At 43.3% G+C, this 27,308-nt stretch overlaps 1 protein-coding gene across 4 annotated transcripts in view; it reads left to right on the top strand.

Annotated features, from left to right (window-relative positions):
• Positions 1-27,308, top strand: part of FANCC (FA complementation group C) — a 313,057-nt gene that overhangs the window by 278,816 nt on the left and 6,933 nt on the right. For all 4 annotated transcript variants that reach the window (XM_055578994.1, XM_055578993.1, XM_055578995.1 and 1 more), the window contains 6 exons: positions 3,694-3,749; positions 5,098-5,197; positions 11,719-11,794; positions 13,989-14,064; positions 20,854-21,034; positions 25,381-25,587. In XM_055578994.1, coding sequence (XP_055434969.1) covers positions 3,694-3,749; positions 5,098-5,197; positions 11,719-11,794; positions 13,989-14,064; positions 20,854-21,034; positions 25,381-25,587 — 696 coding nt within the window. The remainder of the gene's footprint in view (positions 1-3,693; positions 3,750-5,097; positions 5,198-11,718; positions 11,795-13,988; positions 14,065-20,853; positions 21,035-25,380; positions 25,588-27,308) is intronic.

Genomic DNA, 27,308 nt, shown 5'->3' with positions numbered 1-27,308 from the left:
GAATTCACCTGCAGTGCAGGAGCCGCAGATAACACGGGATCAATCCCTGCGTGAGGAAGATCCCCTGGAGGAGGGCATGGCAACTCACTTCAGTATTCTTGCCTGCAGAATCCCATGGACAGAGAGGAGCCTGGGGCTGTGGTCCAGAGGGTCCAGAGTTGCGTCACAACTGAAGTGACTTAGCATGCATGCATAGACACGAAGGACAGAGAGTGAGCATGGGTGTTACTTGTGCAGTTCATGGCACAGAGTGGCAAGCCGGCCTCTTCCTCACCTCTGCCTACAAAGCAGCCTCGAAAATGCAGCTGCTGCACACTTCTCTGTGTTGCTTAGCCTTCCCTTGTTTTTTTTTTTTTTTTTTTTATCTTCTGAGTGATGAGAATGGGCTGTCTGAGCAGAGAAGAAACAAGCAGTGGAGTCCTGGGTAGCTGTAGAAGAGGGAAGGGAATGTGCCCCTCAGAGCAACCTGGCCCATAAGAAAAGGAAACCAGAGTCCAGAGCTTTCCCTCTTCTTCTGTTCATCCTCCGACATTCAGTCAGAGAACTGGGGGCGGTGTGAGAGAAGGGAAGAAGGGCACAACCACTGTTACTGATGGCCTCCTGGTAATGACGTTTCCCTAGACTTGAAATAATCTGTACATGGAAATCATTAGACCAGATGGAGAAGAGAAGAGCTTGAGAAGGAACAGATTTTGGCAGGATGGGGGAAAACAGACAAACAGATGGAATCCAAGAAAGGTTTTCTTTTCTGTCCTCATTCTAATAGGAAAGATAATTGCTTGGTTTGTGGGGTTTCAGAGCTAGGACCCAGAAGTTTGAGTTGCAGAGTGACCTGTTGTGTTACTTTGGGGACCCATTTTACAAATAAAACAGGACACAGAGGGGTTAAATGTTTGCCTCTTCCCTCACATGGATGTGTAAAGATTTGGGGTGGGGGGAGTGGTAATTTATGGCTTCCAAAGAAGCATAAATTAAGACTCTAATTCTATTTGGAGGATTCCCTTGATAACAAAAGCAGCTTAAGTTTGCTTTGTGATTTGGTGTCCTTGGGACACATGCCTGGCCTGTGAGCACTCCGGGCTTCATGAGGGGACTCACTGAGCCTGAAATTATGTGCTCGGAAAGTGTGAAGAGTCTCATTTTAAAAACCATCAGTAAAGGCTACAGATGAGAAAGAGCTGTTCATAATTCTGGAGTGGCAAGGGAGACTGGTTTTTAAATCAAAATCTCTGCCATTGCTGTTTCAGTAGGATTCCCTGGCATCTTATCTGTTTTGAAAGCTAAAACAGCTTTGTAGAAGCAGGTTAAGGGCAACCACAGTCTGAGCTGTTTGGACAGAAGGAAATCTAAGAGGCGAGTTGATCAGCATGGAGAGAACAGGCAGATTCCACACAGTCTATATATTTAAAACATTTGATTGAGCTGTTTCACTAGGAAACACTGCATGAAGGAAGAGCATGTCCAAGCTCTGGTCCTCTTTTCAACAGTCAGAACTTTCTTGCTTTCCCACTTGCTTTTCAGGGTAGCCTTGTTCTATGCATTGATCAGCCTTTTCTCTGCCATTTAGATACCTCTGTCATCAGGATAGATTGATTTTCTACTCGCATCAGGTTTATAGAGTGGTTCTGGAGTAGTTAGAAGAAAGGGAATGGTTCTATTTTACCATTTTCAATTTTAGTCTTCTTTTCTGTCCGTGCGTTTTTAGCCTCTTTGTGTCACATGACGGTGTTTGGTTCTCAAACACTCTTATTCAAGAGCCATATTGTCTATATATAAAACTTGGAAAAACTCTTCTGGCAAATCTGATGAGTCACATTTCTTCAAGATAGGCCGTTTGCTTTTCTCTTGTTTGATACTTTCCATTATGAATACATAGAAACTTCCGTGATATTTTCTGGGCATATATCCAGGGACCTTTTAATAATTGTTAGTATTTACAGTGAGGCTGAGAAGCAGGGAGATAACTGACTTGTCTGAGATCAAAGTCAAAAAATACTCTGCCTCTCTTCTGTTGAACCATCAATCGGCCAAAGTACTTTCTTGAGTATGTAATGAATTTTATCTATGAAAAATTTTAGTTGGTTTCTTTTAGATAAAAAGGGACATCAATGAAAGATTAGGGAGTATTGACTACCTAGAAAGCAGAGATTTGCATCCTACAAATCATTAATCTCTTCAAATAAAAGGAGTTATCCCATCATTTCAACAAGTGGTAATGCTCTTTCCGGGAGCCTCTGTGACAGCTGTAATGGCGGTGTGTGAACACTAGATGGCACACATTCAATGTTACTGTACATCTAGAAATGCCAGCACAGAAGAGAGTGGAAGCTACTGGAGAGAGGCACCATTCTTTGTCTGGCCTAGAAAAGTTAAAAGATATGTATCCTTTTTTCTATTTTTCTTGTTGAGGGGGTATGAAAAACTGTTCCCCAAAGTTCAATGTGACTCAAAGAAATTCCATATAAAGCCTAATTTACGAACCTGTGGATGCTACTGTATTATATCTGTTTTAGAACACACATGGCATCTTCCTCTGGCTTAATCTCAGGGTATGAGCTCCAGCCAGAATGATATGGGATCATGGAAATTTGCCCATGATCCAGTGGTTAGGACTCTGCACTTCCACCAGCAACGGCCCAGGTTTGATCCCCGGGGTGGTGAACTAGATTCCACAAGCCATGCGGCCAATAAAAAAGAAAAAAGCAAACAAAAAGATATGGAATCTGGGCTAGGCCCTCTGAAGCCCCACCCAGGCCACAGTAAGTTGGCTTCTGCAGATTTAAATCATCAAAACTGTCATAAAAATATTCGTGGATTAAATTAGATGGCTTTCCTTATTCAAGATGATAGTATCTTTATTTTTTTCTTCATCCTAAATAATTTAAGCTGCTAAATTCATAGTGCTCTAAGATGTAATATTATTTAGTCTGGCATGGTGGTGGTCACTGCTTTCCTTAATAATAATTTGCAATTACTATGTACTCATTTCCTAATCAGCAGGAATGAAAAGATAACAGGTCTAACTTTGACTTTGAGGCACTTCTAAGTCATATGAGGAGATCAGACACATAGGGGACGTTACCTAAAGCTAGCAACACAGGGCTTCCCTGGTGACTCAGATGGTAAACAATCCACCTGCAATTCAAGAGACCTGGGTTCAATCCCTGGGTTGGGAAGATCTCCTGGAGGAGGGCATGGCAACCCACTCCAATATTCTTGCCTGGAGAATCCCCATGGACAGAGGAGCCTGGTGGGCTACAGTCCAGGGGGTCTCAAAGAGTCAGACACGACTGAGCGAATAAGCAGAGCACAGCACAGCAACACAGGTAGGCTGTGCGTCTTCATTATAGCCTGCTAGTAGGTGGTATTTTCTAATTTCCCATGATACTTATTGACTCTTTTTTGTGTATCATGTGGGCTTATTGTTGAAAATCTGGGATTTACAGAGTATAAGTGGAATAAAGAAGAAGAAGAAAGGTTGTCCATAATGCCCTTACCCCAAGAGAACTTCTGTTTGTATTTGTATGGAGGGCTTTTGTCATGAGCTAGTTGTTCTTTTTTTTCTAACTCAAAGGAATATATCCATTTTCTAGACACCAGCAGTTGTGGACAATTCATTTCCCTGATAAGAGCAAGTCATTATTGATGAAATGCTTCTGATATTTTACTTTCTCGTGGTCTTTTCTTTTACAGCCTGAAGCTGCTGCCTGCCACCCCGCCATTTTCAGAGTTGTTGATGAAATATTCAGGTAAATGTTGTGCTGTTTCTGCTTGTAATTGGTCTAAATATGTTCAGCTTCCAAATATGAATAAAAAATTCTGTGGTAGTCTCTGGCTGTACCATGGGGAAATTAGATTCTAATTCCATCCCATCCTGCTGAGCTTTTTGGTAAAATGCAAATGTCAATGTGTATTTAAAAGCCAATGCCTGAGAACTAAGATAACTATCTTTTTTTTTTAACCTTTAAAAATCGAATAATAATGGTTGAAAATCAGAATTGAATTGGATTTTGCATCACGCATTATTCATGTAGAATTTTTCTCAATTAAAAATAAAGGGTAGTAGTGTTCTCCCTTCACCACATGAGGGCTGACCAATCTTTTTAAAGCTAAGGAACACCAAAAATAATAAATAAATAATGCCATTCTTAACAGAGCACTTCTGAAAGGCAGAATCAACTATGCATGTTATCTAACAGCACACTAATTTTTATTCTGCAAATACGAGAACTTCTTGGTAAATGCAGTGGATTTACAACGATGAAAGATGAGCCCACTGGACACCAGGTTGGGTTATGACTGACAGTTAGTGAGGGGCCAGACCCCACGCGGGGAGCTTGCCCCCAGTGGACAGGTGAATGGCCAGTCTCTTTCCTGGGTGCTCGTGTAGCCAGAGCCAGGGTATCTACCCTCTTTATCCAGTTCCCCTCAAACTCAGCAAATAGAGGCCCCACAGCAGACAGCAGACATTGGAAAAAGCAATTACTTGCTTTACAACAGCAAGTAATCCAGCACTCAAGTTGGTCTTGAAACATACGAGCTTTAAGCTAAATTAGTGTAGAAATAAGTCAGAATGCTGTTTTTAGTTTAAAGCTAGCAAAGTTTCAGTTCTTTTTTTTTTTTTTTTTTTTTTGGTGTTGTTTAAACAAACGTAAAGAAAAGTTAGTTGTATGAAAATGCATAGAAACCAAACCAGGAACATGCAGATTCTTCCACCCCTTTGCTGGATATTCCTGGGGCACCCCTTTCTCCACTTTCAAAAGCAAAAGTTCTGTGGATGTTCCATTTGTGGGCATACAGTGTGCAAATATTTGTAAAGAGCATCCCAGGCCCATGTGGAAGAGATATGAAGTGCTTAATAATTTAAAAACCAAGAAAGGGAGCTCTGCACATTGCAATTTTAAAGGAAGTCTTCAGAAAAGGGAGTGACAGATTTCTCCTGCTTTCACGCAAGAACTGAAATCTGATGAGCTGACATTGCTGCTGAAGCTTATGGCACAAAAAGAATGTTTCCGTGTTTCCCTTTTACATATTTTGGTTCACATATTTTCCAGATTAATCACTGAATGTGTTGTGATCTGGCCTTGCATTGTTCAGGTCCGCACTCCTGGAAACCGATGGAGCCCCAGAAGTACTAGCCGGCCTTCAGGTGTTTACACGATGCTTTGTAGAAGCTCTGGAAAAAGAAAACAAGCAGGTTCGTTATATTGCAGATATTATTCATTCCCCCAAGGAAAAAGAGGCTGTTAAGAGTATTTGATTAATCATCAGAAAAGAGCACTTTATTTTCAGTGATTTTGATAGACTGTTTTGTTCATGGAGAAAGTTTCCAAACAAATACACCAGCAACAGCAAAATCATTTTGAGTGTGTACTCAGTCGTGTCCAACTCTCTGGAACCCCATGGACTGTAGCCCACCAGGTTCCTGTGTCCATGGGATTTCCCAGGCAAGAATATTGGAGTGGGTTGCCATTTCTTCCTCCAGGGAGAATCATTCTAATTGAAAGTAAATCAAGATGGTTCCTATCTGTCCCGTGTCCTGGTACCCAGAAGCATTTATCTATTGCTATGCAGAGAACTCGACCATATTATCAGGTGCCACCCCAGAGGGTGAACTTTCTGGGCCCTGTGTTGTACACTGTTGAGTAAGACTCTGCCCCTCCCAGGCCAGAGAGAGGTATTCTAGAGTCTCTATGGCATGTGGTAAGAAGGAAATGGCACTTATTATAAAGCAATACTGGACATTCTTAATTATTAGTTTCCATTCATATCAGAGGCCTAAATGTGAATTGGATTCCAGGAGAGAGAGGAGGTCGTGAGTGTGACACTATTCTGTTATAATTTGAATAATTATAGAGGAGGAGCTGGGAATGGCCATGACCAAAACGTGTGAGTTGGACTCAGTCAGTAAGCAAGAAACCAGGCCTAGGGACCTGCACTGGGAGGGCCGTTGGCAGAGGCAGCTGACCACTAGAGTGACCTGTGAAACTGGAGCCTTTTCTACCCGAGTTTTCACCTTTGGGAATTTTAATTGGCCTGCACTTCTAATGGCCACAGACCTGATGTCTGTGTGGTCCTTTGCCCGTTGAAGTGCCTGAACCCACTGCAGTTTCTTGTGAGGTCATGGTCCCTTGGGATGCTCTCTGCAGTTTGCCTTAGGGGAGCAGTGGTGTGACGCCTGCTGTTCTAAAATCCCATAGACCCCTATGCCAAGAAACCGCTCAGGTTTTAGCAGATGTTTCTGTTTTTAAGGCAGTGATAAATATTTATGATGTTTTTTTCCCATCTTCTCCTTCCCTAGGGAAGTTAGCTAGACTGTAGCAAACAGCATTATCAATGGTGCCCAGCCTGGAATTCTGGAGGAGAGCTCTGCTGAAAGGCACTGGTTGGCCCTCATGCTTATTTTGAGGCAAACTATAAATATCTTTTATCCTCCCTGAACATTCTTTGTTTTTCCAGTTAGGAACCAACCTCTAAAAAACCTGCACCTTGAACTCCTGGAACAGACCGAGCTTGGGGCGGAGGGCGCTGATAAAAGATGCGCTGCTCTGCGCCGTTAGCTTGAGTCTGTCTATCTTATTAACTTTGTCCTTGAGTTGCAGGGTTGGCCTTAACACTTTAGATTCAGACTTACAGTCACTTTTAACTTAGGATAATACCCTGCCCACGTGCTGCTAGTGGTCAAGAATCTGCCTGCCAGTTGCGGAGATGCAAGAGATGCAGGTTAGATCCCTTGGAGTAGGAAATGGCACCCCATTCCCATATTCTTGCCTGGGAAATTCCATGGGTAGAGGAGCCTGGCGGGCTATAGTACATGGGGCCACAAAGAGTTGGACACGATTGAGTGACTGAACATACACCCTACCCAGGCTACACGAATCTGGTGGTGTAAGGGACACAGAATGGGTCCTGGTGGAAGGCAAAGCAGGGATCCAAAAAAAAAAAAAAAAAAAGCCAGAAATTCACTGTCCTTCCCTTGGGCTCAGGATGCAAGAGCAACAACCTCTTCACTTTGTAGATGCCTTCATCCCCATATGTCATGTCACGTCTCTTCCTGGGGCTGTTCCTGACTGCCTGCCTTTCTAGGCAGTGCCGTCCTTATCATCAATCCCCTGCTTTCCTGAGTGCCCCTGCTTAGATTAATCATGATCCCTGATGCATGACACCCTCTGTCCTATGTGATCCATGTGTAACCCTCTTTCTTTCTGTGTTTTATTCATTCATCCACATATTCATTATTAATAAATGAATATCTACCAACCTGACATCTAACAAGACCTGGTCCCCTCGTAGAAACTTCAGGTTATTCCCATGCTCCTCTATTATATCATCCTGACTTTCTCCCTTCAGGTAACTGCTGTCCTTTATTTTTTCTGAAAACAGTTTGATCATGTATATGTTGTTGTTGTTTAGTAGCCAAGTCATGTCCAACTCTTTGTAACCTCCTGGACTGTAGCCCACCAGGCTTCTCTGTGCATGGGATTCTCCAGGAAAGAATACTGGAGTGGGTTGCCATTTCCTTCTGGAGAAGGTCTGTCTTCCCAACCAACCCAAGGATTGAAACCACACCTCCTGAGTTAGTTGCTGCTGCTGCTAAGTCACTTCAGTCATGTCCGACTCTGTGTGACCCCATGGACTGCAGCCTACCATGCTTCTCCGTCCCTGGGATTCTCCAGGCAAGAACACTGGAGTGGGCTGCCATTTCCTTCTCCAATGCATGAAAGTGGAAAGTGAAAGTGAAGTTGCTCAGTCGTGCCTGACTCTTAGCGACCCCAGGGACTGCAGCCCACCAGGCTACTCCATCCATGGGATTTTCCAGGCAACAGTACTGGAGTGGGGTGCCATTGCCTTCTTCCCCTGAGTTGGTAGGCAGATTCTTTACCACTGAGCCACCGGGGAAGCCTGATCATGTATATATGATTGTTAGACGTGTTTTCTTTATTGATTGCTTTTGCGCTTTATAACGCGAACAGCAGGTGAAAGTGGCGCTGCGTGGCAGTCTTCTGAGCCTTGGTCTTTCCAGCAGTGCGTCCCCAGGCTGGCCCTGGGCTGTGGGTGGTGCTGGGGTTGCCTGTCGTGCTCCGTGGGGAGAGTGTATACAGCGTAGCTGTCTTCCTGGTGGTGAGCCTTTGGATTATTTCCAGATTTTGTTTTCTTTTATAAATAGAGTTTCTCTGAACATTCAAGATATACTCAAGAGTGCTAGTGCAGCTTATTAGGTGTGCAGAGGCAGCTTTGGCAGAGGCTGCCAAATTGTTTTCATACATGGTTGTGCCAGTTTGCACTCCACCTAGCAGTTATGAGACATCCCATCAATCCGCATTCTTTCCCATTGTCAAAAATGTTTACCTTCAGTGCTTCTCAGTCTCTTTTTTATCCTTTCCTCTCATCCTTGTTTTATTTGGAGAGCATAGTTGCAGCCCCATCAGTGTGCCCAGTCAGACTAGTAGCCAAAACTTAAGGCCATCGTGACAGGCCTCTTTCCTGAACTTGCCTAATGGCTCCAGGACAAGCAGCAAATCAGTTCAGGTTCTGGTTCTAGTAGTGACAGAGCTTAATGATGTATTGGACTAAATTGCCTGCAGATAAAAATGATAAACTCTGGAGAAAATATTTTTTAAAAACTATTTGAAGGTACTGGAAAGCAACCCAAAAAGCAGATTAAAAACTGGAGGGGTTTCAACTCTTGAAAATGTAAACCACATTGGGTAATCTTCTAACTTTTCCCAGAGGGCTCTCCTGTGAGGGGTGGGAAGATTAAATGAGGCTGGGGGTGGCCCGAACCCAAGGCATAATCTGATTGGCTTGAGGTGTCAAAAGACAGAGCTGTGGGCTGCCAGAACAAAAAACAGATGAGGCAAAAGAAACTAATCTCAGAAGATAAACCTAGGGACGCCCCTGGTAGTCCAGTGGTGAGGAATTCGCTTGCCAATGCAGGGGACATGGCTTCAACCCTTGGTTTAGAAAGATCTCACATGCTACAGAGCAGCTAAGCCCATACACCACGACTTCTGAGCCTGCATGCTCTAGAGCCCGTGCTCCACGACAAGGGAAACCACTGCAACGAGAGGCCAGGGCACCCCAGTGAAGAGTAGCCCCCCTCACTGCAACTAGAGAAAGCCCATACGCATCAACAGAGACACAGGGCAACTGATAACTAAGTAAATAAATAAAAATTTTTAAAGATCAATTCAAATATACCTCCAAGTACATTAATTACAAGAACTAAGTGAAAACCAACTAAATATACTAGGTAAAAAGGAAATATGTCAGACTGAATGAAAAACTAAGACCCACTATATGTTGTCTTCAAGAAATCTGTTCTAATTATAAAGACACAGATTAAAAGGAAGGAAAGAGATATGTAAATAATAAGCACAAGAAAGCTGGTCTGGCTCTACAAGCAGCAGACAGATTAGGTTTTAAGATAAGGAGTATGGACAGACAAAAAAGAGGGACAGTTTATATAGTTCATCATGAGAAACACCAATTACAAATGGATATATGCCTAATAACAGAGGTCTGAGATACACAAAGTAAAAACTGAGAGAAGTAAAAAGAGAAACAGGCAACTCCACAGTAATACATAAAATACTTGGGAGAAAATTTAACAAAAGGTGTATAAGATCTCTATGTGGAAAACCACAAAATGAGAAAACTTAAACATATGAAGAGAAACCATAATCATGAATTGTTGAGATGCCTGGTTCAATGTGATCCTAGTTAAAATCCCAACATAGTTTTTAAAACAGAAATTGATAGGCTGATTCTAATGCAAAGAACCTATAGTAGCCAGGATAATTTTGAAAACAAAAAAACCCTCCCTCCAAAATCAGAGGATTCACACGGATTGGTTTCAAGACTTTAAGCTACAGTAATCAAATTCAAGACAGTGAGGTACTGGCAAAAGGATAGACCAGTGGACCAGAATCGTGTCTAGATATTTTCATGTAATCAACTGGTTTTTGACAGAGATGCCAAGGAAGTTAAATGTGGAAGGTTTTCAACAAGTGGCACTGAAACAACTGGACACCCAGATGAGAAAACATGGACCTCTACCTCTCAGACATGAAAATTCATTTGAGACGGGTCATAGACTTCAAAATAAATGCTGAAGCCATAAAGCTCCTAGAAGAAAATGAGAGTATCTTTTTTGACATGAGATAATCTAATATTTCTTAGAAGGAATGCAGAAAAGCACTAAGAAGTATGAGAAAAATGGATAAATTAGACTTCATCAGAATTTAAAATGTCTGGTCTTTGTAGGCATCCTTAAGAAATTGAAAAAGCGATCCATCCAGCAGGTAAAAAATACTCTCAATACATATATCTAATAGGGGATTTGTGTCCAGAATATATAAAGATCTTTTACAACTCAAGAACATAAGAAACAACTCAGTTTTAAAAATGGACAAAAGACTTGAATACACACTTCAAAAAATATGTATAAAGTGAAAAGTGAAGTTGCTCAGTCATGTCCAACTCTCGCGACCCCATGGACTATAGCCTGCCAGGTTCCTCTGTCCAAAGGATTCTCCAGGCAAGAATACTGGAGTGGGTTGCCATTTCCTTCTCCAGGGGATTTTCCCGACCCAGGAATTGAACCCAGGTCTCCTGCATTGCAGGCAGGTTCTTTACCAACTATAAGGGAAGCCCAACAAGTATGTGAAGCAACTGGAATTCTCGTAAATTGTTGACCAGTTTGAAAAATTACATAGCAGTTTCTTACAAAGTTAAGCAAGCATCTACTCTATGACCTAGTAATTCCATTCCTATGGTATTTACCCAAGAGAAATAACAGCACATGTCTACAAAAAAGAAATATGAATGCTAATTGCATCTTTATTCATAATAAAACCCAAACTGGAAACAATCCAAATGTCCATCAATGGCAGAATAAATAAACAGATTATGGTATAGTCATACAATGACTACTTTAGAACAATCTCTTTAAAAAATGAAGTATTTAATCCACAGTAACAAGGAAGAGTCTCAAAAGAACATGCTGAGCCAAGGAAGCCAAACAGAAAGAAACACACACTCTTCTGATTCCATTTGTGTGAAATTCAAGAATATACGGAACTACTCTCTCTCATCAAAATAAAAAAATATCAGATGCCGGGGTGGGGTGGAGGGATTGACTGTAACAGCTACAAGGGAACTTTCTGAGGTGATCGAAATGGTCTGTGTCTTGATTGGAATGATGGTCACATTTACCAAAAGTCATCAAATTGTACACTTAAAGCCCTTACAATTCACTGTAGGCAGATTTTACCTCAACTTTTTACAAAAGTGCTTCGAAGCTGCTGTGCCTTCCGAGGGCGTGGAGGGTACAGGACTTTGGCCCTCAGGGGATGTGTGAGCACCACTGCGGCTTTTTGATAAAACCCATCTCCCATCTGCCTTGGAAACTCTCACATAAATAGATTTATGTATATAATTGGGTTCATGTGAGGTAAAGAACTGATATAAAGACATCAAGAGCATAACTTTATTTTTCTTAAGTCCTGGAAGGCATCTTTAAAAAGGTTTAATTTTTTAGAACATATTTATAAGATTATCAGAAGCATCTTTTATTTTTGATCAGTGTGCAAGACATTATGACCACATAAAGTACTAGAATTTCTTTTTGGGGCAGAGGATGCAATATTTTATATTTCCTTAAACCTTTTCCAATGCTAATATTCAAACGGCTTTAAATTTTTTGTTCTATTATAGTTGAAGTTTGCACTCAAGACCTACTTTCCTTATGCTTCTCCATCTCTTGTCATGGTGCTCCTCCAACACTCGAAAGGTATGTGAAGGTTGATTCTGCCCATATTAAAATAATTTCTGGGAAAGTACAGTGACAAAATCATAACCCTTTCCTCCCAGTTCCTTATCTGTAAAACCAGGGAGATGGACAATGTTCCTTTAAACTCTCAGCATCACACATTCTGTGGATTTTGATATGAGAATTTGCTTGGCTTCCCAGTTACGATCATTTACTAAAAGAAAGGAAAACAATGGCCTCCAGTTGGGTTTTGACAGTCTGTTCTGGTTAACACAAGGCCTCTGCTAGTGCCAGGAAGGTCCACCTGGATGCCAGGAACAGGCTAAGACTTGGCTGATTTGGAATAAAACAGTACATTTATCTGTATTTCATTCTTTCTTCTCTGTGCCCCCTGCTGCAAATGAAAAGATAAAATGATGAATGAAGCTAAGAAAATTTAGGGGAAATTTCTCCTAACCTAGCCAAGGGAAGTCTTTTGAAAGAATTCAGTAAGTGTGTTAGACCACAGCCTTCTGTGACTTCATCTGCCAGCCTTCCAGAGGCCATATTCATCTGGGAAAGTGATGAATCTGTCCTCATTCAACTGATGTTGATCTGTTAACATGCCTGTGAGCTCCTGTTGATGAAACGTTTCAGAAACAGAGAATACAGACATCCTTCCCCACTAATGCCTGAAATCTAAGGAGAGGCGACACTGAGACAAGACAGACTCATGCTGCAGAAAAAGGCGTCTCATCTGACCACGGGGAGATAGGAAGGACCCATAATATGTCCTTTCTGTGCCATTTTCCCCTACCTTTTTTTTTCCTGAGACTTGAATACATAGATTCACTTGAGGAAAGTATGATTTGAGGTTTCAGAGCATTTTACAAAACCAAAAATACTCTTCCTTTTTCTAAAAGATTAAGTTCTCACCCAGAGTGACCCACTGTCCCCTCAGATGCCAGAGGTGGAGGTGGAGACAGGCCTGGTGGGATCTCGGTCAGCAGTTTTGTGAAACTTACACTGTGGAAACACAATGGGAAAACTTTAATAAGACAGGAGCATCAGCGATTCACGTTCCAGGGGCAAGTCTCACAGCCTAGGTCAGATCAGCAAAGTCCAAGGTCAGCCTATGTAGTAAGCAGCTAAATGAGCTCCACAAAAAATATCAGGGTTGTTGCTTTTTAAGTTTGGACATCTACAAACTAAAGACTATTTGTGCTGGTTCCTGCATAATTTTCTGCATATTACTTTTGGAAAAAATAATGTTATATCCACAGATTGAAGAGTTTCGTAAGAGTAGAGTCTTCTATTCATCAAAAATTGATTTTATGCCCACTGTAAAGTCCTATGAGGTATAAAAGATGAGTCACTTATGAACCCTGAATATCCAGGAGCTACAAGTAAAAGAGGCATAAAATAACTATCTAAAAAACTAATAAAAGGAGAAAATGAAAATGCCTTGAAAGGCTGCAAATCAAGAGTTATGAGAACTCAAAAGAGGGAGAGAGATAATTTAGGATTCTTTAATCTGTAGCATTTGTGGGGTAGCAGTGGTTCCTGTATCACTTACATTATCTTTCTGGTGTATTTAATTACAGAATCTATCACTACATGGAAATGTGATAACCTTTTTCAGCTGTTGTTTAAAACTACAGATCTATACATGCTCAGAAGTGTTTAAGACCATGGGAAAAATGTGAAACCAGAAAAACTAACTTAAGAAAAGATATTTGTCTTTGCCTGTATAATATCCATATGTTTTTTTCTGGCCTTTTAAAATCATTGTAAACCTGAAGTCATATTCTAAATTCATCCCAATCATAGTTGGGAAGCACATTCCTAATTCCTTATTGACTATTTTTTTTTTTAATATATTTTGAAACCACAAATTATTAGTGAGAGATGAGGGGGTGGGTGAGTAGAAAAGAAAAAAAGCTGGGCATCTTCAACATAGCCTTCCTAAATCCTACCGTGGGCTGCCTGTGCAGTCTCATGTACCTGAATTAAAGAGCCTTTGAAGTTTAACTCTGTGTAACACTAACAGGTCTTTCTTCCCAGGCCTGAGAGATGGATTCTGGCAAGGATCAGCTTGAGGGTGGTGGTATGGATTCCGTGGACCGGGAAAACTAGGCCTTTCCCCTAAACGGGCCCCTTCTGGTCTCCACTGCAGTTGATTCCTACTAGGTTTGACTTTTTTCAGCTTCTCTCTGATGGCTCTCTCCACCCACAGATATTCCGCAGGGACTATGGCACCAGTCACTGAAACATATCTCTGAAATGCTCAAAGAAATAGTTGAAGACCACGGGTAAGCAAAGACCGATGACTCCTAGATCTCTTTCACACGTGGTTTCTCTGGTATCCTTATCTTCCCTGTGAGCAAGGAAAGATAGGGGAAGGCATTGCAAGCATACCTCGGAGATATTGCAGGCTCGGCTCCAGACCACGGCAATAAAGGGAATCACGTGACCTTTCTGATTTCCCTGTGCGTACGAAAGTTAGGCTTACACGGTCCTATAGTCTATTTACTGTTCAGTGGCATTATGTCTTAAAAAAAAGTATACATACCTTAATTTAAAAGTACTTTATTGCTAAAAAATGGCAGTGACTCATGATCTTTTTGCTGGTGGAGGATTTGCCTTGATGATGATGCTGCTGAGTGATCAGGATGGTAGATGCCAAAGGTTGGAGTGGCTGCGGAAGTTTCTTAAGACAACACGGAGTTTGCCACATCAGTCGACTCTTCCTTCACAAATGATTTCTCTGCAACGTGCAGTGCCTTTGGATAGCATTTTACCCACAGCAGAACTGCTTTCAAAATTAGTCATTCCTTTCAAACCCTGTCACTGCTTTATCATCTAGTGTATGTGATATTCTAAATTCTGTGTTATCATTTCAGCAGTGTTCACAGCAACTTCACCAGGAATAGATTCCACCTCAAGAAACCACTCTCTCTGCTCATCTGTAAGAAGCAGATCTTCATCTGTTAGAATTTTATCATGAGATTGTAGCCATTCTGTCTTCAGTCTCCGCTTCAGACTTTTCTTCTGCAGCTTCCTCACCTCTCTCAGTCCTCACATAATTGAAGAGTCAGGGCCTTACTCTGGATTAGGGTTTGGTTTAAGGGAATGTTGTAGCTGGTTTTGATCTTCTATCTATACCACTACAGCTTTCTTCATATCAGCAATAAGACCGTTTTGCTTTCTTATCCTTCACGTGTTCATGAGAGTAGCACTTTTAATTTCCTTCACGAACTTTGCCTTTGCATCCATAACTAGGCTGACTGTTTGGTCCAGAGGCCTATAGCTCTCAGCCTGTCAGTTGAAACGTGCTCTCCTCAGTGAGCTTTATGATTTCAACCTTTTGAAGTAAGAGATGTGCAGCTGTTCCTTTCACTTGAACACTTAGAGGCCATTGTAGGAGATTGTTGTTCAGTTGCTCAGTCATGTGTGACTTTTTGCAACCCCATGGACTGCAGCACACCAGGCTTCCCTGTCCTTCACCATCTCCTGGAGCTTGCTCAAACTCTAATCTGTTGAGTCAGTGATGCTGTCCAACCATCTCGTTCTCTGTCATTCCCTTCTCTTCTTGCTTTCAGTCTTTCCCAGCATCAGGGTCTTTTCCAGTTAAAGAAAAGGGCATTAGTTGGACTAACCTCAATATTGTTGTGTCTCAGGGAATAGGGAGGCCCAAAGAGAAGGAGATAAGACAACCGACTGGTAGAGCAGTTAGAACACACAGATTTATCGTTTAAGTTCATCAGCTTATATGGGCACAGTTCATGGTACCCCAAAACAATTACAGTAGCAACATCAAAGACCACAGATCACCATGATCAATATAATGGAAAAGTTTGAAATATTATGAGAATCACCAAAATGTACATAAAAACAGGAAGTGGGCAAATCCTGTTGGAAAAATGAAGTCAGTAGACTTGCTTGATGCCAGGTTGCCATAACCTTCAATCTGTGGGGAAAAAAACACCGTTTTCTGTGGAGCGCAGTAAAATGAGGTACGGCTGCATGTATCCCCAAACAGGCATACACACTGCTGAGTAAGAAGTGGAGGGAGCACTGCAAGCAGCTCAGAATAAATAGGCTGCATGTGTAAATACCTGGCCTAGAAGCTGTTGAGAATAATGGCTGGTGTTAGATTTGGAAATGTACAAGTATAACAATACATAGACTGCTGCTGCTGCTGCTAATCGCTTCAGTCATGTCCGACTCTGTGGGACCCCATTGACGGCAGCCCACCAGGCTCCACCGTCCCTGGGATTCTCCAGGCAAAAACACTGGAGTGGGTTGCCATTTCCTTCTCCAATGCATGAAAGTGAAAAGTGAAAAGTGAAAGAGAAGTCACTCAGTTGTGTCCGACTCTTCGCGACCCCATGGACGGCAGCCTACCAGGCTCCTCTGTCCATGGGACTTTCCTGGCAAGAGTACTGGAGTAGGGTGCCATTGCCTTCTCCGATACATAGACTAGACCTTAGGAAAAAAGCACTGCTCACATGCTGCACCCCCCACCCACCCCCCTCCCCCTGGCTTGCAGAACAAGAATGGCATCTCTCTAGGCCCTTCTGTCTACTCTGCCTCTCTAGGGAAGGAAATTCTAAACTTCTCCTGCATGGTAGGATGAAATGTTTCTTTTCCTCCTCTTTGTAATAAATTTTTGTCTGAAATTAGAAAATCCATTCTAACATAATTTCTAATATTATATTAGATAAATATAATATTAGGGAAATAATACATATATTATTTCCCTAGGACCACTCACATTTAGACTTTGCTAAGTTCTTTGCAACACAGTGCCCTCAGCTTCCTCTTAACTTCCTTGCTTTTAGAATATTTTATTCATTGTCTATACTAGTCTGTGCAGGTAGACGTAAGAGACCTGGTTCAATCCCTGGGTTGGAAAGATCCCCTGGAGAAGGAAATGGCAACTCACTCCAGTATTCTTGCCTAGAGAATCCCATGGACAGAAGAGACTGGAAGGCTGCAGTCCATACAGTCACGCAGAGTCGGACATGACTAAAGCGACTTAGCATGCATGCAGGCATACTCGTCTACTAAGACTGTCTTCATTTGTTCCCTTTGCCACTTTTCCTACTTGAAATTCTCTATAATCTCATTACTGGTCATCACAAATTGTGGCCGGTGCTCTTCTGCTTATCATCACTGATGCAGGTTTGGGTGCCAATTACTCACCCCACCCCAAGACTCTTACCAGTAAGAGAGACAGAACCAGCAGGAGAGACAGCCAGCCAAGTGGGCATCAGAGGACTGGCCGTATTAATGACCTTCCATGTCCTGGAAGCCCCCAATGCACCGGCTGGTTATGTGTGTTGAAGAGCAGGATAAGGCCCCAGACTTCTTGGGGGCCCCACCTAAACCAGATCTGCCTCCACTAGGCTTCAGGCCACCTGCTGGGAGGGGTCTGTGAGTAGCTTTAGGCACGTTCTCAGCCAGCCCCATGGGACTGCCTTGCACACTCAGCTGCTAGAGGAAAGGAGGGAGCATTCCCAGGCCTTGAACCGTGATCCGCGCGGGATGCCCATGTGGGAGCAAGGGGCATGGGGGACCCTGCTCAGCTTACTCGTCTGTGAGGCCTGCAGGAAGGAGACCCCATGGAGCCTGTTCCTTGCCTTGGACCATAACCCAGCCTACCACTCAGCATCAGCTCTCCCTCTTGTGGGGACAAGAAAGTAAGACGAATGCCCCACTTTGTTCCTTTTCTGTCATTTTTTGGCAAACTAGATTTCACAATTTACTCACTTGTTCTCGGGGGACAGGAGGAAAGCAGTGCCTCGAGGAGGTGGGGACAGTGCTGGCCCCAGGATTCCATGAGCCAAGCAGAGGACTGTGAACCCAGATCCAGCAAGGATGGAGCACTGCGAAAGGGGCCCAGGGCTCTCCTGTTACAGGAGCTTCCCCGGTTCAGAAGGAAGATTCTGCCCCACATGATCTCAGGCTAGTCCTGCTCCATTTCTCCCGTGGGAGATGTTAGGCCGCTAGGACTGTCTCTGAGCAAAATTAGTGGGTCTTTACCTTAAGCAGAGTCTATCCTTTATTCCAACTCCCAGTTCCCTATGTGACAAAAGGACATCTTCACAAAAGCTTTAACTTTTCAGCACTGATGAATACATGATGAGAGGAAAGAATTCGACATACAGCTCATTGAATGGTTCTATGAAGACCTACAAGACCTTCTAGAACTAACACCCCAAAAAGATGTCCTTTTCATTATAGGGGATTGGAATGCAAAAGTCAAGAGATACATGGAATAACGGGCAGATTTGGCCTTTGTATAAACGAAGCAGGTCAAAGGCTAACAGAGTTTTGCCAAGAGAACTCACTGGTCATAGCACACACCTTCTTCCAACAACACAAGGGAATACTCTATACATGGACATCACCAGCTGGTCAATACCGAAATCAGATTGGTTATATTTTTTGCAGCCAAAGATGGAGAAGCTCTATACAGTCAGCAAAAACAAGACCAGGAGCTGACTCTGGTTCATATGATGAGCTCCTTATTGCCAAATTCAGACTTACATTGAAGAAAGTAGGGAAAACCACTAGACCATTCAGGTATGACCTAAATCAAATTCCTTAGATGATTATACAGTGGAAGTGACAAATAGATTCAAAGGATTAGATCTGATAGACACAGTTCCTGAAGAACTATGGATGGAGGTTGCTGACATTGTATAGGAGGCAGTGATTAAGACCATCCTCAAGAAAAAGAAATACAAAAATGCAAAATGGTTGTCTGAGGAGGCATTACAAATAGCTGAGAAAAGAAGAGAAGCTGAAGGCAAAGAAGAAAAGGAAAGATATACCCATTTGAATGCAGAGTTCCAAAGAATAGCAAAGAGCGATAAGAAAGCCTTCCTCAGTGATCAGTGCAAAGAAATAGAGGGAAACAATAGAATGGGAAAAACTAGAGATCTCTTCAAGAAAATTAGAGATACCAAGGGAACATTTCATGCAAAGATAAAGGACAGAAATGGTATGAACCTAACAGAAGCAGAAGATATTAAGAAGAGGTGACAAGAATGCACAGGAAAACTATACAAAAAAGATCTTCATGAGCCAGATAACCACGATAGTGTGATCACTCACCTAGAGCCAGACATCCTGGAATGCAAAGTCAAGTGGGCCTTAGGAAGCATCACTACGAACAAAGCTAGTGGAGGTGATGGAATTCCAGTTGAGCTATTTCAAATCCTAAAAGATGATGCTGTGAAAGTGCTGCACTCAATATGCCAGCAAATTTGGAAAACTCAGCAGTGGTCACAGGACTGGAAAAGGTCAGTTTTCATTCCAATCCCAAAGAAAGGCAGCTTCAACAGTATGTGAACCGTGAACTTCCAGATATTCAAGATGGATTTAGAAAACGCAGAGGAGCCAGAGATCAAATTGCCAACATCCATTGGATCATTGAAAAAGCAAGAGAGTTCCAGAAAAAAACCTACTTCTGCTTTATAGACTACACCAAAGCCTTTGGCTGTGTGGATCACAACAAACTGTGGAAAATTCTTCAAGAGAGGGGAATACCACACCACCTGACCTGCCTCCTGAGAAGTCTGTATACAGGTCAAGAAACAACAGTTAGAACTAGACATGGAACAACAGACTATTTCCAAATTGGGAAAGGAGTACGTCAAGGCTGTATATTGTCACCCTGCTTATTTAACTTATATGTAGAGTACATCATGAGAAATACCAGGCTGGATGAAGCACAAGCTGGAATCAAGATTGCTGGGAGAAATATCAATAACCTCAGATATGCAGATGACACCACCTTTATGGCAGAAAGCAAAGAACTAAAGAGCCTCTTGATGAAAGTCAAAGAGGAGAGTGAAAAAGTTGGCTTAAAACTCAACATTTAGAAAACTAGGACCATGGCATCCAGTTCCATCACTTCATGGCAAATAGATGGGAAAACAATGGAAACAGTGAGAGACTTTATTTTCTTGAGCTCCAAAATCACTGCAGATGGTGACCACAGCCATGAAATTAAAAGACACTTGCTCCTTAGAAGAAAAGCTATGACCAACCTAGACAGCATATTAAAAAGCAGAGACATTACTTTACCAACAAAGGTCCATCTGGTCAAAACCATGGTCATTTATGGATGTGAGAGTTGGACTATAAAGAAAGCTGAGTGCCGAAGAATTGATGCTTTTGAACTGTGGTGTTGGAGAAGACTCTTGAGAGTCCCTTGGACTGCAAGGAGATCTAACCAGTCTATCATAAAGGAAATCAGTCCTGAATATTCATCGGAAGGGCTGATGCTGAAGCTGAAATGCCAATACTTTGGCCATCTGATGCAAAGAAATGACTCACCCTGATGCTGGGAAAGATTGAAGGCAGGAGGAGAAGGGGACGAGAGTGGATGAAATGATTGGATGGCATCACTGACTCAATGGAAATGAGTTTGAGTAAGCTCCGGCAGTTGGTGAAGGACAGGGAGGCCTGGCGTGCTGGAGTCCATGGGGTCACAAAGACTCAGACACAACTGAGTGATTGAACTGAACTAAACTGAAAAACTCACAATTGCCAAAATTGGCTAGAACGTTTTGTGAGTAAAGGAGTAGCACGTGTTTCCGCCTGCGTCCCTTCTCTGGGCTCTGTCTGGACCCCAGGGGGTCCCCTCATTTCTGCTCTGGGCTACCTGGGTGGCTGCCCTGTGGCTGGGGGCCCCGTCTCCACAGCAGCCCAGCTGTGCAACCCAGGCAGAAGGCAGAGTGGTGCACCCGCGGGCGCTCACCTTGCATCACTCTTGCTGGTCATGGGCCAAAACTTTCTTTCTCCAATGTCTGTGCTCACTCAGGGGCCCTGGGTGTCAAGATTTAAAAGTCTGAGGTCGTCAGAGTACGGGTGGTTTAGGGAAGCCTGCCTTTGAACATCCTGTGAGGGTTCAGGGTGGCGTTTTGAGCTCTTTCTCTGAGCCTGACTTGTATTCCTTACAAGCTGTACTTCAGTGGCTAAGAACAATTGAAGCCAACCATTCACAGACATTACAGTCTCTTTAAAAACCTAAAGGGAAAAGAAATCAAGTTGCCTAACTGCCCTGTGTTTTGTTTCTGTTCCAGGTCCTATGGAGGCCCCTTTGAGAGCTGGTTCTTGTTTGTTCACTTTGGAGGATGGGCTGATATCACGGCTGAGCAGTTACTGATGTCAGAAGCTGAGGCTGAACCCCCAGAGGCCCTGCTGTGGCTCCTGGCTTTCAGCTACAGCCCAGGCACCGGGCATCAGCAGAGAGCTCAGACCATGGTAGGTGGCGTGGCCCAGGGCCTGCGGCCTCGGGGGCAGTCTCTTGGGTGCAGAAAGGGACCCTGCGGTGGTGGGTTTGGCTTTCACTGACCTCCAGGCACTTCAGCAGGTACAGGAAGACGTGGGCCTGGAAGAGTGAGTGGGACCTGGGCGTGCAGTCAAGATATTTTCTTGCCCTTAGGAGTGGACCGGGAGGCCAGGTCTCGCAGGAGACACCGAGGAAACAAGTGTAGCCCTCCTGTCCCTGGGCCATTCTCTCTCCTTAGTCACTGCTGCTCTGTCCTGAATCACAGGCGTGCCGACCTGGGGGCTGCACGCTCCAGGGGCTGTCATACAGGGTCTGACTCTCTTCTGAGGAGCACCATCCTCTTTCTTCCCTGCAGCCTGGCCCTGTCTGCTTCCCTCTTGACTTAAGTCCTTTCTTGGATCAGTCAGTAGATCCTCACAGTACCGGCTTTGTTTAGAACTCTTACTAAAGTAATCACATGATATTAACCACTTAGCTTCTGAAAAAAGGACTTGGTCGTTTCCTAAATAACAGAGCAGCAAAGTACAGGAGTGGCTAAGTGTCCATGGCAAAGACAGTTGTTATTTTGTGTGGAATATGATAATTACAGGAGCCATGTATTGATTAAAGGCATTTGCGCCTTCCTTACAAACATTTATTTGCTGGTTTTTAAAAGTTCAACTGCCACCGCTTTTTCCTGACTTTAATAATTAAAGGGAGTGGGTTTCTTTATGTAGAGAGCAGTGCTCCCATTTGCTTGATGTTTTCTGTTGTTTGAAAAAAACAGAGACTAGTTCAGTATGGCTGTATATTTTACTTGTTTAAAAGCATGTTACATGGCAGGGGTGAGAAAAGTTTGTGATTTCAAAAAGTTGCAATTTGGTGATCATTCTGGATCCCAATAGAACATTTTTTTAAGAGAAATTAACGTGTATTTCAAGATTGCTATCAGATTAAAAAGAGAGCTTACTATTTTTTTCCCTTTTAAAATATCACAGTAAAGAGAATCCTAATTTGTTTTCGGGCTTCCCCAGTGGCTTAGAGGGTAAAGAATCTGTCTGCAGTGCAGGAGACAAAGGAGACATGGATTTGATCCCTGGGTTGGGAAGATCCCGTGGAAAAGGAAATGGCAACCCACTCCAGTATTCTTGCCTGGAGAATCCCGTGGACAGAGGAGCCTGGCCGGGCTACAGTCCATGGGGTTGCAAAGAGTCAGACACGACTGAGCACACAGCACATGTGAATACTAATGATTTCTGAAGCTTTTTACATATATTTCATACTTGATTCTGTATTCGCTAAACTGGTAGGTTTTATGTTAAATTCTGTATGGATCATAGGAACTGACAGATTACTTTTGAAGTATAGAGAAGTAAATAGTCCCGTAAGATTTATTTTCTAGAGAGCTCTGCATTGGCATATCTTTCTACCAGCTAAGTTAGTTCCTTTTTGGTTGATTTTTTAATAAAACTTACACATAGTTCTCACTCAGGGGGTGCTTTGGCAGCCTGGATAAAAACAGATTATATCACTCAGAGGAGCTTAGCGCCAGGACGTCAGTTTCCTCCCTAGCTGTTCTGTCCGAGGCGGCTGTCTGCCTGGGGCTGAGGCCCTGGTGTGGGTGGTATCCTGGGGAGCAGCGGGGCCCAGCTCTCCTAGTTTAACTAGTAGTATTAATACATAGTTCTCACTCCCCTGGGTTTTGTGAGCTTAATCCCTTTGATGGGTCTGTTGGGTGACTTGAAAGACTGTGAACTATCTTTAAAAACATGATTATTGTATGATTTGACTGAGCTTGACATTACTTGTGCTTTTTGCCTTAAAGTGAAACTAAAAGTGTTAGTCGCTCAATCGCGTCCGACTCTTCGTAACCCCATGAGCTGTGTAGCCCACCAGGCTCCACTGTCATGGAATTCTCCATGAGAATACCTGTGCTTTTGCCTTAAAAGGCATAATTAAATCACAATACTGACCTGGACGTGATAGTGTCCTGTGGCTGGACACATCACCTCTGCTGGGCATCCTTGAGATTCAAGATTGGGGCAGGTGGTGATGGGAGCTAGAGACGGGGAGCGACAAAGAACAACCATTGCTGCCTGGGATGCAATACGGCCTGTGCAAATACCCACTCCTGTCTCTGCAGACTGTGTTCTCTGCCAGCCGGTGTTCACTTCCTTTTGTTAACTTTGAACTGAATCATGATAAAAAACAAAAGCTTCCTATGTTTGTATACTTTTAAAAATTAAGTGAGGGTTCATACACTTCAACCCTGTGGTTCTCCTTCTAGGAATTCTCCTAAGGAAGTAATTAGAGAGCTATGTAAAGATTTATACACAGGATCATTGCAGTGTTGTTTGTAACTGTAGTAACTGGAAATGGCCTACACTTTTAGTAGTTAGAATATTGCCTAAATAAATTGTGGTGTATTACAGCCACAGAATGGGCTTCCCTGATAGCTCTGTCGGTAAAGAGCGCCTACAATGCAAGAGACCCCGGTTCGATTCCTGAGTCAGGAAGATCCGCTGGAGGAGGGACAGGCTACCCATTCCAGTATTCTTGGGCTTCCCTTGTGGCTCAGCTGGTAAAGAATCCACCTGCAGTGTGGGAGACCTGGGTTCAATCCCTGGGCTGGGAAGATTCCCCTGGAAATCTTCCAGGGAAAAGGTAACCCACTCCAGTATTCTGGCCTGGAGAATTCCATGGACTGTATAGTTTATGGGGTTGCAAAGAGTCAGACACAACTGAGCGACTTTCACTCCACAGCCACAGAATGGCATTCTGCCGTGAAAGATCATGTTATCAAAGAACTTGTGCTGTATAGATAATGGTAAATTGTTTATAGTGCACTGTGCAAGCCCTAGAATACAGTTCCTTGTATTTAGTAAGTGCTGTGTTCACAATGCATAGAAAAAAGATGACAAAGATATAAACCTCATTTTTAATAAGTCTCTTTGAATAGTGGTTACCGTCATTTTGATTTTTTTCTTTTTACTCTTTTGTTCAAATGTTTTACAGTAAGCATACGTAAATTTTCATACTGCAGGATAAAAATTAATACTTAGAGAAGAAAGCTTATATTTTTCTCCTTAAAAGATTAGAAAGCATTAATGTTTTTGGCATATGAGGAAGGTATTTGAAGGGAAAGGTGGCCTGGAGTAAAAGAGAAAGAAACAAGGCAAGCCTCAGGGAATACTGGGTGAGGGGAGAAGATGAACAAGAACATGATTATGGAGGCATCGCTTCCTAAGCCCTGACATTTTTGCAGACCAGCCTAGATGCAGGACGGCCGTGGGCTCCTGTGGATGCCATCAGGGTGGGCCCAGACACGAGGTGGTGAGGGAGTGGCCCTCTCCTGTTAGGACGTGGCCCTCCACCACGGAAGGGCCCAGGGTGCAGTTTCTCACGGTCTTCACTGTGGTCAGAGTTGCTCACACAACGCTGCTAGTATGTTGGAATTTATGACAGACTGCACTGAATGAAGCCTTAACTTTCAGAGAAAAAAAGGACTCACACAAAATCCATAAAATCGGTCATGGGAATTTTTAGAGTGGGCCTAAGTGTTCTTTCGAAAATGAGGGAACATAGCTGTTCATGAGTCCAAGTGGCATTTTGGATCTACAGCTTTCAGTTTTTGCTTTGTTTTCCAAGTCACAACTTGATGTACCATTCTTACAGCAAACAGAAGTCTCAGCATGAAATAAATATTTTTTATGCAAAAACAACCCACAGACCTGTAACAATCACTATTATTATATGGATTCCACAGACTTGTGACCTCTGCTTGAGCTTTAAATATGTATGAACAGTGTCCCAGTGTCTAAAACAAAACAAATGTGGTGTGTGTGTGTGTGTGTGTGTGTGTGTGTGTGTGTGTTTGAGCCGGCACTTCCTCCCCACCAAAGATGGCAAAAGGCAAACCTCATTCTTATCAGCCATTGACTCAGTGGAGGTCCAGGCACGGGGCTTTAATTGATCCGTGGCTGTGATAGTGGGCAAGTTTTCAAGGAGCCTTTTGTTCTTTTTCCCACAATATAAAAATATGACTGCATTCTGCTGAGGACTTTTCTCCATTTCCTTTTGTACAACAACAACAAAAAAAGGTCAATTCCTGGCATGGTGCCCTGGCTGCTTAGTGAGCAAGACGAAAGTCAAGAAATTTCCATTACGCCCATTTGGGTTTGTGTGGAGCAGGGTAAACTCAGACATGGTCCACCCTCTCTGCCCTCCCTCAGGCACCAGTCCTCTCCCGTTTCTGGGGCTGCTTCAGAGAATTGAATCATCCTAGCCCCACACGTGTCCCAACCCTCCCCTGATCTCTTCCTTTGAAATTATATCCCAGGTGGAGGTGAAGACAGTGCTTGGCTGCCTCACGAAGCTGTTCAGCAGTCCAGCCCTCTCGGCCAGGGATTTGCAGGCTGCAGCTGGAGAGAACCTAGGTGGAGACCCCAGACCGCCTGCTTGTCAGCAGCTGGTCAGACGCCTCCTCCTGCACTTCCTGCTCTGGGCTCCTGGAGGACACACGATTGCCCGGGAAGTCATCACCCTCGTAAGTCTCCCCTTTTCTGGCATCCTGGTTCTCATTCACAACCCTAGGGAAGCGTGACTTATCACTCAAGGGCCTGGCCTTTGAAGAGCCTGTGTCCCAGGATGCTGTCCAAGCATGGATGGACAGGAAGGGAAGAGACAGCCAGGCCAGATGGGGAGCCTTCCCTGTGTAACACCTGCATGGCACAGAGGAGGGAAGAGGGCCGCAGATAAGGAAGGAGACTGCTCCCAGGTCACACAGCTCATGGCCAGGATCCAGGCTGGAAGCTAGTCTCCCATCTCCTCAGGCCATCTTTTTGTTACAGTATGTGACTCTTCCTTCTTGCGAAGAAGAACAAGACTTCACTGAGAATGTGCTCACTGCAGTGGCTCAAAGAGTTTAATTTTTAAATTTAAAAAACATTTGCTAACTACAAAGAAATCCTTCCTCAGTTCAGTCCAGTCACTCAGTCGTGTCTGACTCTTTGCAGTCCCATATACTGCAGCACGCCAGGCTTCCCTGTCCATCACCAACTCCCGGAGTTCACTCAAACTCATGTCCATCGAGTCGGTGATGCCATCCAACCATCTCATCCTCTGTCGTCCCCTTCTCCTCCCACCATCAATCTTTCCCAGCATCAGGGGCTTTTCAAATTAGTCAGTTCTTCGCATCGGGTGGCCAAAAGTGTTGGAGTTCCACCTTCAGCATCAGTCCTTCCAAAGAATATTCAGGACTGATTCCCTTTAGGGTAAACTGGTTTGACCTCCTTGCAGTCCAAGGGACTCTCAAGAATCTTCTCCAACACCACAGTTCAAAAGCATCAATTCTTCAGCACTCAGCTTTCTTTATAGTCCAACTCTCTCATCCCTACATGACTACTGGAAAAACCATAGCTTTGACCAGATGGACCTTTGTTGGCAGAGTAATGTCTCTGCTTTTTAATATGCTGTCTAAGTTGGTCATTAGCTCTTATGCAAATGCAAATCAAATGCATATCAAAGCCACAGTGAGGTACTGCTCCATACCCACTAGGACATATGTGTGTGCTCAGTCGCTTCAGTTGTGTCCGACTCTTTGTGACCCTATGGGCTGTAGCCTGCCAGTCTCCTCTTTCCATGGGATTGAATACTGGAGTGGGTTGCCATGCCCTCCTCCAAGGGATCTTCCTGACCCAGGGACTAGGACATATACTATAAACCAAGTCAAACAAAATGGAAGACATGTCTTGGTAAGGACATGGAGAAATTGAACACTCAGCTTTCCAGTTGGGAATGTTAAAATGATGCAGCCACTGTGGAAAACAGTTTGATGGTTCCTCAAAATTTTAAAGATAGAATCACCATATAATCTAGCTATTCTGCTTCTGTGTGTGTGCCCAAAGGAACTGAAAGCAAGGACTCAAACAGATACTTGTTCAGTCCTGCTTATAGCAGTGTTATGCCTAATAGCCAAATGCCCATCAACAGATGAATGGATAAACCAAAGATGCTTTGTACATACATACATACAGTAAAATATTATTCAGCCTTACAATGAATGAATGACACATGCTACAACATGGATGAACCTTGAGGGCTAAGTAAAATAATCCAGACACACAAAAAAGGACAAATACTACATGACTGTACTCGTGTGAGGTACCTAGAATAGGTAAATTCATAGAGACAGATAGTAGACTCGAGTGGGGAGTGGTGCAGAGTGCCTGTTTGGGATAATGAGCAAATTATGGAAATGGACAGTAG

Source organism: Bubalus kerabau, chromosome 4 (genome assembly GCF_029407905.1).
Source record: "Bubalus kerabau isolate K-KA32 ecotype Philippines breed swamp buffalo chromosome 4, PCC_UOA_SB_1v2, whole genome shotgun sequence".
NCBI lineage: Eukaryota > Metazoa > Chordata > Mammalia > Artiodactyla > Bovidae > Bubalus > Bubalus kerabau.
This window is presented reverse-complemented; position numbering and strand designations above follow the sequence as displayed.